Source organism: Parambassis ranga, chromosome 2 (genome assembly GCF_900634625.1).
Source record: "Parambassis ranga chromosome 2, fParRan2.1, whole genome shotgun sequence".
NCBI classification, from domain to species: Eukaryota; Metazoa; Chordata; class Actinopteri; family Ambassidae; genus Parambassis; species Parambassis ranga.
Genome location: NC_041023.1, coordinates 44,491,484 through 44,505,597, shown reverse-complemented (window position 1 = coordinate 44,505,597; position 14,114 = coordinate 44,491,484). Strand labels below are relative to the sequence as shown.

At 42.1% G+C, this 14,114-nt stretch overlaps 1 protein-coding gene and 1 gene segment (V, D, J or C); both read right to left on the bottom strand.

Moving 5' to 3' along the window:
* LOC114449940 (major histocompatibility complex class I-related gene protein-like) overlaps positions 1-14,114 on the bottom strand; it is a 212,787-nt gene that overhangs the window by 77,728 nt on the left and 120,945 nt on the right. The window lies entirely within an intron of this gene.
* Positions 7,918-9,481, bottom strand: LOC114450264 (immunoglobulin lambda constant 6-like; the record flags this gene model as incomplete). The annotated part of the segment is given in 4 exon segments: positions 7,918-8,037; positions 8,119-8,190; positions 8,264-8,572; positions 9,454-9,481. Coding segments are annotated over 4 exon segments (519 nt in total), but the record flags the coding sequence as incomplete, so codon positions are not given.

Genomic DNA, 14,114 nt, shown 5'->3' with positions numbered 1-14,114 from the left:
TTCCTCTCCTGGTTACAGAGCTGCTGGTCAGCTATAATCTGCTCTTCCTCCTTATAATTGTGTTGTTGAGAGAGATCTGGAGGATTAAAGGACACAATAAAACACAGTATGTGATGTTTAGAAGATACAATCTAGTTCAAAACAATTGCAGGCTCCACAGTGCAAACAAGTTGACATAAGAATCGTGAATGCACACAGGGAAACAGGCTTTAAGCTGGATCCATACTCCACGAGAACAGAGAACTCGCTCCTCGCTGCTGGTGCTCCGCCTACACAATGACACCATTTTTCTCCTGGAGCGCCTGTTCTGCAGCGCTCTCTGACACATGGCCCGGGCAGAACTTTTTCTCTGTGGTGTGTGAGAACAATTCTGTGATTGGTCGAAATTTAGTGGGCGTGATGAATGTGGAGAAGTGCAAGAGCTTCTTCAGGTGCAGAACACACAGACAGAAGGAGGAAGTACAAGGCGTTACAGTGGCTGGACTCTCCCTTAGTTTGTGACTTACTTTTGAGTCTGTTTATGAGACCGTTTATTTACTGTATTTGGGAGTGAGTTGTTATATTGAAAATAATAACCTGGTCACAGCATTCCTGAGTCTAAAACTAATGCGATGATGGAAACATCTAAAACCTGGAACAACCAAATGAGTTAATGCAACATTAAAATACTAACAAACAGAAAATATCATAAACATTCAGGTTCTGACAAAGAAAAAAACACTTTAGCCTGATATTTAAAGGATTTTCATCAAGTTTGACATTTTAGAGACGTTTTACCTTGAGGAGCGTCGTGAGAGAGAACCATGTCATGGTTTGGTTCTGGTCCATCATAAGCAGCAGTTACTACAGAGGGATCAGTCTGCTCTTTCAGTACATGCTGCTCTCCTTCATGACTGGTGCAGACTTCCTGCTGCTCCTCTTTAACCTGTGGAGGTTCTGGTTCCTCCTGCTCCAGAATGGAGTTCTTCTTCTGGTTACAGAGCTGCTGGTCAGCCAGAACATCCTCCACTTGACAACTGTGTTGTTGAGGGAGATCTGCAGGTCAAAGGTCAGAAGAAAACAGAGAGTTTATGTGATCTCCATGACAGTAGCTCATTTGTCAAAAACGGAACCTCAGTGATTCATCCAGGTCATTTCCTTTGAAAAGCTTGAAGCAGGACAACTGGACTTGTTAGAGTTCCTTGAAGATGTTTAGCTGCTCCTACAAGCTGCTTCAAGCCTCTGAACAGTTCAGCACCTTCTTATACTAAAACTAATGATACACTTAAACCTAATAATATTAGGGCCTTTATTTAGGTATTTATTCAGAAGTTGTGACTGACTGTGGCTGCTTTTAATCAAACTCCACATCTACAGTCCACAGCAGCTCTCATTAACCCTTCAGAGTGCTGAAGTGAAAAATGAACACCTTTACTGTCACATCATGATAGTTTTTTCCAGACATAAAAGTTACTGCCGTGAAAACATGTGTTTTAATCATGTAATTTCCTACATTTGTACAATACATGTTTTCCTTATTCTCAGTGTTTGAACGACTTGAAAATGAACATTTCTGTGACAGCTCGCAGCACTCAGCTGTCTGTCCGCTTTGTTGACACGGCCCAAAAGCTTGTGTGCTCTCACTCCTTTGATCATTCACGCTACTATACACAAACACACAATGACGCACGCCATCAGAAGAGGGAGAGACATCCCCATTTCCCCCTTGTCCGTTCCATTTGGGAGACCTGGGTAAACTGTCCCCTGCCCCCTGCCCTTCTCACACAGCTTCTGTGTACACCTTCTCAGCAAGCAGCTTTAGTGCTGCTGATGCTGCGCGCTGTTCATACAGTGCACAGCATCAGCAGCACAGGTGTATTCTGGCGTCACTTCCAGTGCATTTGACCAAACCAAACCAGAAAGTAAACATCAGGATTACACTGCTGTCTGTGTCTGTCATTGGCAGACAGGAGCCACAAATCTTCTGTGGATGTTAAGCTGTCACATCTTAACCTGGCTGTGGTCTGTGGAGGTGTGCACCACGGCACTGCGTGGAATTCAGCTACCAGCCAACATGTAATGGATCATATCAGTGCTGTACTGTTTACTTTTTAAACATGTAGGTTAAACCACAAATCAACAGTGAACTACACAAACCATGACGATAATGACAACAACATGTAATAATGTCCGCGCATTCTAACATCTATTGTCTGTATTGGATGGTTTAGTGCTGCAGTATTTTGATCAGGCAGATGCGCGGACACCAAAAAACTCTGTTGACGCCGCTAAACTTTTGGTTGTGAACAAAAACTCATATTGTCGTTGTTCAGGTCACGTTTGAACGGATGAACCGCAATAAATGAAAACGATTATCAACTTGGGCTACATCGATCATGCTCAGCTTAACAACTGATGACGTACACAGTGGTAATGTGCGAGCGTCTTCACCCAGCTTAGCTTCAAGTCATGAAGTCAGTGTCCTCCTGTTAGAAACACTATGTGTTGAATGTGCACTCTTTTCAAACAGAGACGTTGTTGTTCCGTGACATTGTCATGTTTACATACCTGTTCTGTGTAACTTGATCTCAGGGTTCAGGAGGAGATCCAGCAGTTTGCGCTGACGGTCCATCTCTTCCTCGTACTGGACGATAGTTTGTTCAAACACTCCCAATATTTCAGCAGCAGCAGCAGTTAGCCGCTCGCTGATAAAACCTCTCAGAAACTCAGCAGCAGCCATTCAGATGTGATAAAACACTCACAGTAGTTACACTTCTGTTCAGCTAGCGAACAAACTACTTCTTCTTCACATGAGGTGTGCTGTCGCTGTGCTCGTCTTTTTCTGTTCCCTCTACTTCTTTTCTTCTTCAGTATATTGGCGGTGGGAGCCACCCTGTAAGGCGCATTACCGCCGCCTACCGGACTGGAGTGTTACAGCAGCAGCACAAATAAGACAATGCAGTGTGCTACTAGAGAAGCATAAAAACTAGAAACAGATAAGTAACAAATAACCTAGAATTAAAAATAAAATTAAAAACAATGATAAGAATTATTTTATCTAGTGCTGTATTTGCATCCTGCATCATGAATGTCATGAAATAAAAAACAACTCCAATAGAAGTATTGTACTGTTGGTTATAGTGTTGCACAAGAGGAACTGTACTGTTTTTAGTGTCATAAAAATAATACTATGGAACACAGTAGTACAGAGACATTTAAAACACAGGTGGTGGTATGGGGGGCAGAGGAAGAAGAAGAACACAGCAGCAGTCCTCAGTGATGCTCTGATTTGTTGCAGTGCTTCTTTATAATGGTCTTTAATTCTAACTGCATTGATTGAGAAGAATTACTGCAGTAGAGTGGTTACTTTATTCCACAGACATAAGAATTGTAAAAACCTTATTTAATATCCAGGTGATTACTTGAGGGTTTTTCCTCAATTACGATTAATGAACGATCATTTTTATTGTTTAAAAAATAATTACAAGCTTCAGAACGTCCCCTGTCCATTCTCACCAACAACTCCACTAATACCTGTGCTCTGCTTCAGGTGTGTGCAGCGGTGCAACAATGAAAAACGTCCCATGTGAAACAATTTACCACCGCACTGAGTTCCGGACATTTTAGGCCATTTAAACCAGTGTTGTCAGTATATGAAAAATTCATATCATAACGCAAATTCATTGCGGGCCGCCATAAGTGTTTCTGCGGGCTGCCATTGGCCCGTGGGCCGCACATTGAGTACCTATGCTATAAACCCATAAGGTGGTGACCTTTGGCTACGTAACCCAAAACTCAGCCTTTCACTCTTCACTTTGAGTGTTTCACTAGAAAAAACAGAGGCAGCCACAGGAAGTAACCCCACAGACCACTTTAACCGCTGAACCATTTTTAGATGCTTAAAGAGACGTTTAACAAGGGGAAGCCAATTCATTACACTGGTCCAATAAAAAATGAAATCAAAGTGTTTTATTTTTTTTGTAGACATGTATACAATTCAACACGACATAATGTTAGTTTAACAAAGTGTTGGCTAAAACGTATGCCAGCTAAACAAAATATGAAAAAGAAAATGTTAGCTTACTAAAAAGAGCTTTGCCTAAAAATTATGCTAAAAACAAAACAAAACTAGCTAAAAAATACAAGAAAGAGTAGAGCTAAAAAGCATCGGCTAAAACCGTGTGTTTGTTACAGGTGGAGCTCATTCTGCTGCTTCCACCAATCAGGAACAGGAGAAGAGAAAAACTGAACTCCATCTGTCCAGAACAAGAAGATCCATCAGTGCAGTTTTTACAGGAGCTCAGTGGTTAGGAGCTCATTTCACTGCTTCTAAGACAAAAACATGTTCTGACCTGAAGTCACAGTCAGTGATTCAAATGAAAGTGAAACATCATCAACATTTAAAGCACAAAGTTGAAGCACTCTGCTTCTACACACAGCACAGACTCACTGAGGAACCAGGTGAGAATAAACAGAACCCAGCATGTAGAGGTTCAGTGAATGTGGTGCTGAAGGTGTGGAGGTGGATCAGTGTGTCAGAGGAGACACTGTAGAAGGACAGAGTGCCAGCAGGACAGTCCACATACACTGCTACTCTGTCAGAGACAGAGGAGGAGGAGATGGATGTTTCTCTGTTATTGTGACAGACAGAGTAACCATCATCAGAGCAGCTCAGACTCCAGGACTGATTGTTTCGTCCAAACATGCTGTCAACACTGCTTCCTTTCCTTCTGATTCTTCTGTAACTCACTGATACATAAACATCTCCTCTCCACTCGACCTCCCAGTAACAGCGACCAGTCAGAACATTTCTACACAGCAGCTGAGGCCACCAGTCAAATCTGTCTGGATGATCAGGATATGGCTGCTTCTCTCTCACACATGTCACCTCCCTGTTGTTGTCAGACAGTTCGAGCTTTGTGTTCACTGAGTTTGTGTCGACTTCAAGTTGGCAGAAATCTGATGGAGAGAAAAAGACACAGCTGCAGTTTATCATCTGACACATCTGATGGCTTCATTCTGTCTTTACTGACTGATATGTAGATCATTCATTCAAGTTTATCATCAGGCAAGTCCTTACCATCTCTGTGGCTTCTGATGTAGGGATGCAGGTGAACAAGGAGGTGACATCAAATGAGACCATGGTGTCATCTGGGTCCATTTGGATACAATGCAGTGATTCCATCCATTCCCAGGAAGTTTGCACATACTCACAGTAAGAACAAAGGGCTGTCAATCAGTCCCCCTCCGGCAGTTTCATAGTCGTTAGCCAGTCGTTAGACTCACCTGGCCCAGTCAGCCAGAACATCACAGGTAAGTATGGAAACATTTAGTGCTATTGTTTTTAAGTTTTTTAAAGTTTTACCCAGACCCACCCACTGAGGTCTGTAACCACATATAAACCATGTTTCCCCACCAAACAGTTAGAACTGATGAAGCTGCTTGGATGAGCAGCGAAACGTCTTCTAGAAAACCCTACAAGTCCAGACGCCTTGCTTCAATCTTCTCTACGTATGATGACCTGGATGACTGAGAATCTTCATCAACATCTCACTGTCAGGTACAACATTTGTCTGTGAAGGTGAGGTCACCATCAATGCAGGAATGAGGATCAAGCTGAGAACCTTACAGTTAGTGGACTACCACTCTTCCACCTGAGCCACAGCTGCCTGAACAGTGATGTCATCACAAGGCCAACAAGCAGTAACACAGTCAGTAAACAGTGATGTCACAACCCAACCAAGCAGCTCTCTTTAACACAGCAACTGACCTGTGATGTCATAACAAGAACAACAGCTCTCTTTAAGACCAAGAGAAGAGTGATGTCACAAGCAGACCTAACAGGCCTGTTTAAGACAAGTGGAGAATGATGTCATAATCAGAGCAACACAGGAAGTAAAGACATGTATGAATGACTGTGGTCAAAGAAAGAAATGATTGAAGTCAATAGAAAATGAGAGTAAATGTTGCTGCTGTCCTTCACTCTGACTGGAGACAGGAGCTGTATAATCATCATTTAACAATAAGAAGAAAGGAGCACACCAGTCACATGATCATGTTGTACAGTAAATGAGTGGAAACAAAAAGCAGGAGAGGAGGAAACACAACTTTTAGCTCAAGTGCTGCCACCTAGTGTCCATATTTGGTATTAATTCTGACTACATATGTGCGTGATATATATATTATATATCTGTGACATGGGTCACAGAGTGCTGCTGCTGTTTGTGTCTCTGCAGCATGGGCAGCTGCTCCTGCTCCACTCATCACCGGCTGATTGTTCACACCTGTGATCAGTCATCAGTCAATCCTGCTGCAGCTTCCATATATGTGTCCAATGGAACCTGAACAACAGGTCAGCTAAACACATAGAAATACTACACGTAGTTTTTCATATAAATAACATTGAATTGAATCATGTTGTACAGTAAATGGAAACAAAAAGCACTGAGAGTGGTGCTGGTAGTGCAGCAGTGGGGTGGAGGCTGAAGTGCTGCCACCTAGTGTCAATATTTGGTATTAACTCTGACTACATATTCCACCTTTAACTCACTGCCATATATACTGTGCCATGTGTGAAGTGATAATAAAATGTGAATGTGAATTTATTGTAAAAAACTTTACTTATTATAAGTGAGCATGGTGTGTGTGTGTGTGTGTGTCTTTGATGGAGTGTGTAATGTCTGGTCAGTGTTATTGATACTGCTGTGTGTGATCTGAAAACTGATCAAACTGTGATGTGTCTGATGTTGACAGAAGGATCAGAGGATGCATCTAAATGATGATGTCATATGGCCCCTAAAAAGGAGTCACAGTGGCTCTGTCTCCTTCCTGCCTCACCTGCAGACAATCCTCCAATCAGACGCCTGTTTCCACGGCACTCATCAGCCCATCTGCATGTAGCTGCCTGCTGTGTGGACTCTGACCTCTTCCTACTCTCTGCTTTGTCCATGTTGACATCAAACAGCATCAAGTGTCCTCCTCCCTCCTTCTGGACACACACAGCATGACAGTGTACAGCTGTGCTCCTCCATGCACACACACTGAATCTACTGAATGTCAGCACAGGTCCAGAAGAGAATCACATGTCAGACAGTCAGATCAGATCCTCAGATCCTCATAGTCGTTAGCCAGTCGTTAGACACACCTGGCCCAGTCAGCCAGAACATCACAGGTAAGTATGGAAACATTTAGTGCTATTGTTTGTAAGTTTTTTAAAGTTTTACCCAGACCCACCCACTGAGGTCTGTAACCACATATAAACCATGCTTCCCCACCAAACAGTTAGAACTGATGAAGCTGCTTGGATGAGCAGCGAAACGTCTTCTAGAAAACCCTACAAGTCCAGACGCCTTGCTTCAATCTTCTCTACCTGACAGTGACCACTTGAGGGCAGTGATGCTATATCTACTGTTTATGAACAAGAGGATTATTAGTGTAGAGAGAGATGGAGGAACAGCTGCAGATATCAGTGTGATCTCAGTGGTTATTAGGACAGAAAGCAGCCAATCAGACGGCTCTGTGGGTTTCTGTGGGTTTCACTGTGAGGGTTACAGAATCATTCCAGGAAGTCCTCGACCTGCTTCATTTCCTGCTCACTGCATGCTCTTTAAACAGACCAGTCTGCACTCAGTGTTTTCAACAATTAATTCAAAACCACAGAAAATGTGTTTGGATACAAAACATCAGATCTGAAAGAGTTTATTAATATCAGAAAGTGACAGAGCTGCAGAGAGTCTGAAGACAGCTGCCGGTTCATTTCTTCATCTACTCACATTGAAACAATCCATTCATCATCAAATCACAGAGAGCACATGTGTGCAGATAAAACATTCAAACATTTTCTCATTTTATGTCACTGTGAAGGAAAGAGGAAAGAGAAAAAAGAGCATCATGTGATCACTGATGGACTATGGGGACAGTGATGGATGATGTGATGGAGGACGAGCAGTCAGCCGGTCATCAGCAGAGAGAGTCCACAGCAGTACAGCAGACTCTTCACTATCAGCACAGTGTAGAGCAGCAGGAGCAGCTTCACCCTGCACTGAGACTGCAAGGACCCTGACACACAGACACACAGATATACAGGTCATTCTCTGACTGTGTTGGGATGTGGACATCTTCATCCTGAATGGGTCTTACAGTCAGTGAGCTGCACAGCTGGCAGGTCTGCAGGTTCTCTCTCTGGAGGACAGGAAGCTGCAGCTGGAAGCTCTGAAACAGAAAAGTCACATGTTTACAAAGGTCCTCTGCTCTCTTCTCAACATCCCATGAACATGTTCATTACCTTGCTCTGTTTGGGCCTTCACTCTGACCCCCTCATGGTTCACAAAACAGCTGTACCTATAGCTGCTGCTCTCCTGCTGCTGGACAAGCAAGATGGCGGCGCTGTGTCCCGTCTCTCTGAGCTCCAGCTGCTCTCCCTCAGCAGGATTCAGCTCCTCCAGTGGGCCGTACACCTGCTGTCGTTTCCAGGAGAAGCGGACCAGAGGGGGAAACATGTCTGAGGCCAGACACAGCAGGAAGCTGCTCCCCTCAGGACGGCCTGTGGGTGCTGCTGGGTACACACTCACCACGGGCAACACAACCTGCTGCTCTGAGGCTACACAACACAGACACACAATCATCAGTCTGTCAGTGCAGCAGCTCCATCATGCTGTGAGGGGGATAGGTAAATTAAATCATTCCTGAACTTGTCCTGTGCTACAGGGTCATGGGGGGCTGGAGTCTATAGTATTTGTCAATGAGTGAGATCTCTTTGTCTTGAGAGACCTCGATAGGTGGCCAGTCTATCACTATAGTCAGTACAGTCTACCACAATAAGCAACCTGACACTTATGTCCAATTAAAAAGTGGAACATTAAAATTGGAATATTCAAAAAAATCTTTATTTAAACTTGAAGTAGACTTCAAATATTGACGTAGATGACAAATATATTACATTTGTTTGATTTTATATTGTACATTATTACATTTTCTAAAATGTCTAATCTATTAAATGGACATACTGAATAACTACTAGATTTAATATACACGTTATGATGATCATATATTGTATACTAAAATGATTATATATATTGCTATATTTATTTTTATATATAGTATAATTTTGATAAATATAAAACCTGTGTTAACATGTAAAAGATATTAATGTTTATCTTAAATATGTCATCTTTTATCTTATTATTATTATGTGTACAAATTATTTCCTCTTATTGTAGCACCACATCAAGTTTCTTTATTTTATATATGAATTTATTACTGATTAAAAATACTGAAATGATGAAACACTAAATAATTCTGCAGAAACAATAACTCAGATTAAACTTTGAGTTTTTTCTGTCCGTGTGCTGTGCGATAAATTCTATACAAAGTATAAAAATAATAAAAATGTGATTCAGTAGAAACAGTTCATGAAGAAAGTGACTTTAAACAGCTTCAACATTTCCAACAGTAAAAATAAATGTTAGTTCTTACCTGTTACTATCAGTTTAGTTCCAGGACCAAAGATCCACACACATACACAGTGAAACAGGCTCATATAAAAACCTGCTGAGTGAAGGATCCAATCAGGAGGCAGAATTCTGTCAGAATTCCATGTTGCAGGAACGTCTGTGTAAAAAAGAGACACTGAAAATCTCCATGTTTGTAAAAAGCATCACAGCGTCCTCATCATCAGCTTTTTCCTGCTGGTTCTAAACTTCCTCTGTTAACATGTGAAGCTCCGACTGAAAGACTCCCAGTCAGCGTCCCCTCTGGTCACATGGACTCATTCCTTCCTTTGTTGGGATCAAACATGGATTTGTGCAGCTTTCGATGCTTCAGAGCTCTTTGAGTGTGTTTGAGTCTGAGATGGAGGTGAAACATGAAGCTGATGTGGTTTTCTGTTCTCTGCTGGTTTTTGTTCAGGCTGCTCGCATAATCTCTCACTGTGGGACCCTCCACTCAACCAACAGGAGCAGTAGTAGGTGGCTGAATGATCCTCTGTAACTGTCTCTATCTCCAGCCCCCAGCCCTTCTGTGTTTGTACAGCTGAGAAATCATCTTTCTGAGGATGATTGTAACTTTTATCGATGTCACCATTTCTCTTATCAATATCAAGAATCAGTCTGAATGTGTCCTTGTCTTTCTTCTGGTACCACCATACAAATGCACTGCCACACTGTTGAAGCCCTCCACAGCTGAAGGACACATGTCCACCGACTCTCCTGGTCAGCGAGGCATCGTCCTGAATCAGATCTGCTGCCATGGAAACCAGCGCTGCAGAGACAGGTGGAGGTCAGTGCTTGTTACAGGTGCGGCTCGTCGGCACCTGATTGGCTGGAAACACTCACCTGAACACAGACAGCAGAGAGCAGCAGCCGGCAGGAGAAGCATGTTTCCTCTGGTGAACTCACAGAGAAGTGATGCTCTGATGCAGCTGAGGCCAAACGAGGACGAGCTGCTCAAAACTCCCATCAGCCCCTGCTCCCCTCAGATAAGACGGTGCTGTGAGTGCTGTGGTTTGTAACCACACCATGGAGGAGCTTCAGATGAGACTGATCACTGCTAATAGAAAAGAAAAGATATAAAAAGAAAGAAAATAATTCTTATGAAGAGTTTAATGATGCCATGATGTGTGTGTGTGTGTGTGTGTGTGTGTGTGTGTGTGTTTGAAGCATGCTTTGTGGATGGGAAAGGAGGCAGAGCTGAGTCTGTCTGAGCATGTGGCTCCACCTAGTGGACAAAAGTACAAACCACTGGCCCAGTCACAGAAGTCAGAGGCTCATGCAGATCATGGGGCATGTTTTGCAGTGCTTATCACAAGTTTGCTTCTCCTGCAGTTCACACACTTGTGAGGACAAACACTTGTTGCTGTTGGTGCAGGACAAACTGTCTGTGGTGGTTTGGCAGCGTCCTCCTGATAGTTTTAGTCTCTTATCAGATGTTCAGGTGAGCCACACATCAAGACATCAGATATAAAAACAGGACAGACTGCTTCAGATCCCCATGTTCCTGTTAACAACAAAGATCAACAATTCATTTCAGTGATGTTGTAACTGCACAATGAGAATATTTCAATACACCAAGAAGACTTAAAAAGTACCAAGAAGCCCTGAAAGAAAATAAGATGATGATGTTACGTTGATACAAAGTCAGGCAGAAGATTTAAAGGTAAGTATCTAAGGATCTTTAATGCCAACTGTCAGCAGCCAAGCTAGTCAGCCTATAGGCTCCTTGTTTCTGAGTCTCTTCTGCCACCTGCTGGTCATATAGAATAACAGCATCAGTTCTTTAGTTTAATTGTTACAATTTAGTGCATTTATTTGTTTAATTAAACTTAAATGTTTTTTAATTTTTTTGACTTTTTTAAAATCTCTTTTAACTCTTTAATCATTAAATCTTTCCTCTGAGAATCAGCCAAATGAGGGAAGATACTGTTTAAGTTTAGACAACATGTCAGAGTTTTTCAGCTGCCCATGAACAACCGCGCCGCGAGGGAATTTCAACATCAACCTCAGACCCCGGCTGTTCATCACAACCATCAGCATTAGACGACGGCGCAGAGGGAGCAGCCCCACTAGCAGTTTCAGCACTGGACAGCGCCACCTGTCTACAGCGAGGGTCAATGATTTCAGCACCGGACAGCGACAGAACAGGCCTCAGTGACAGGAGACTGTGAAGCCAGCAGCCGCTGTAAGTCTGGTTTCAACATATTAATGTGGCACAGCCTGCTTTTCTGCCTATGGTCCGTGTGGCAACTATGTAATCATGGTCATTTACTTCTTGTAGGACCACGTAAGGGCCAGTGTAACAAGCCTACACAAGGGAACAACATGCAAAGTTTGGACAGTTATGGGTTAATAACTTGGAAAATGTTTACGTTTATACTGTAAACTTTCCTTTAGTACTGAATGTGTTGGAGGAGATTGTGAAGCCTGTGAAACAGCATCAACTTGTGGCAGAAATAAGACCTGCAGAAATCCTGAAGGAAGCTCTGTGGTTCCAGTGTTTGTCTGCAGCTTCATCATTTGTGAAGACAAACTCAGAGCAGCAACCGTTTTATATGCCAGCTTTTTAATAAAGTAATAATAAGTAAGACAATATCATAAAGCCACAAGTTTGAAGCGACATGATATGGTTTAGATAGAGTATTGATTTTAAATAAGTTCAGTCAAAGAGCTGGTCATATTCACTGTCTGAATAAATATGTCAAAGTGTCACAGTAATATTGCAAAGTCATGTTTCTTCATGTCATTTGTCTTCAGTTTATTACTGTGACATTTTTACAGTAAGTTACTTGTCAGTTGCTGCCAGTTCATTCCTGTGAAATTCACAGTAGCTTTGTTACACCAAGGCTCATTGGGCCCCTGGACCCCATTAGATGGTAAGCAAAGAAAAAATCAAACACAGCACTTTGCACCCAATGCGTCAGCATGGCTGGACTTGGCCACTCAGCTCCTACATTACTACATGGAAGACCCTTAGTTCTGGTGCTGATGACACACCTAGCATCCAAACTAGGCTGGTCCACCTCACTCCATCTGCACTGCTGACGTTTATTAACAATGGAATTTAATTCTAGCTCATCCATGGCTGCCAAGAAACACAGAGTGCTGGTTTCTTTCTACAAGTATTATTTCTCTTATATTGTTTCAGTCAGGAATAGATTTTACCAGGTCAAGTCCTGCTTTGACAAAGAAATCCATAAATTAATTCACTGTTATCTTTATATAACTATTGTCACTTTGTCAGTATGATATTCAATATATGCTATATTTCTTTCTCGATATTATTAGACCATTTCATATATTTCAAATTCCTTTTACATTCTTGTTTTTCATGTAATATGTAAGGGATTTCAGTGTAGGACCCAAAAGCAGGACATGAGAGGTTGGCGTTTTACGGCGAGTTTAATATTTACAAGCGAGTACAAAAAATAGTTTGTGGAGATGAGGTGGCGATGCGCAGGCAACTGGCTGGAGGAGCACAATGAGTCCGAAGGTTCGTACCTGAAACAGAGCGGAGAGCACCGTGAGTCTTCACAAAAATCTCTTTCCCAAAAATACAACTGATCATAGAAATTCCTTTCAAGAACAGCGGCAACGGTGTACCACAAAAGGAGACAATCCAGCGTCAAACGTAAGTCGCGCTCCAGCTTTAAAGGAGGACCGACAGGAAGTGAGGTGTCATAGATCCGCCTCCAGCCAAGCTCCACTGCGCTCCCACCATGGGGACCGAGCGCCCCCTACAGGAAAGAGAAAAGACCAACAACCCCAAAACACAGAACACCCTCAATATAGATACACAACATAACAGTTCCTTATATTATATAATTATAATTTCTTACTGGGTGTCAGTACTTCTGGTCTGATCTGTCTGTGCAGTATAACGTCTGTAATATCTGGTATATGCCAGGTTGAGCAAATAATAAAATGCAGTCTGCCAACAGCCTGTTTTTTCCCTCTCAATCACATCCTGACAGATGTCAGATGAAATCATTTTAAAGAGAATAGTTTAACAAGAGGAAGCCAATTTATTACACTTGTTACATCAAAACTAGTTTTTTTTATTCTTTGTAGACAAAGAAACAAATTTTAAGATGACAGATCTCAGTCACAGCTGTCAATTCACATTCAATAGTATTCATAAAGAAACCATAAACCTAACAGTGTGGAAAACTGTAAGTAAATGCAAATATACACCTTCAGCTTTAGTCCATAAAAGCAGAATATGTGTATTGTGTGTTTATTTGATCTTTTTTAAACAGTTGGTTCACCTGTTTGACAAACATATGGTGTGTGTGTTGTCATGTGATGAATAACATGGAAACTGTCACTGAGAGGTTTTTCACCTGTGTGGGTTCCCATGTGAACAGTTAAATTACTAACATTACATTTCTCATATGTTTTGCAAGAATATGGTTTCTCACCTGTTTGAATGCTCTGATGTCTACATGTTTACATTTCCACTGACATGAAAAGGATTTTCCACAAGGCGTACATTTTAGAGATTTTTTCCCTGGAGAATTGTGAGAAGCAACCACGTCGGTTAGTCCAGGGGATGAGGGGAACCCAGGCCTGAGGAAGAGACAGCAAACGAAAACAGTGACTGTGCATTGGTTTTGTTTCATAAAATAAATAACAAAACGGCAAAGC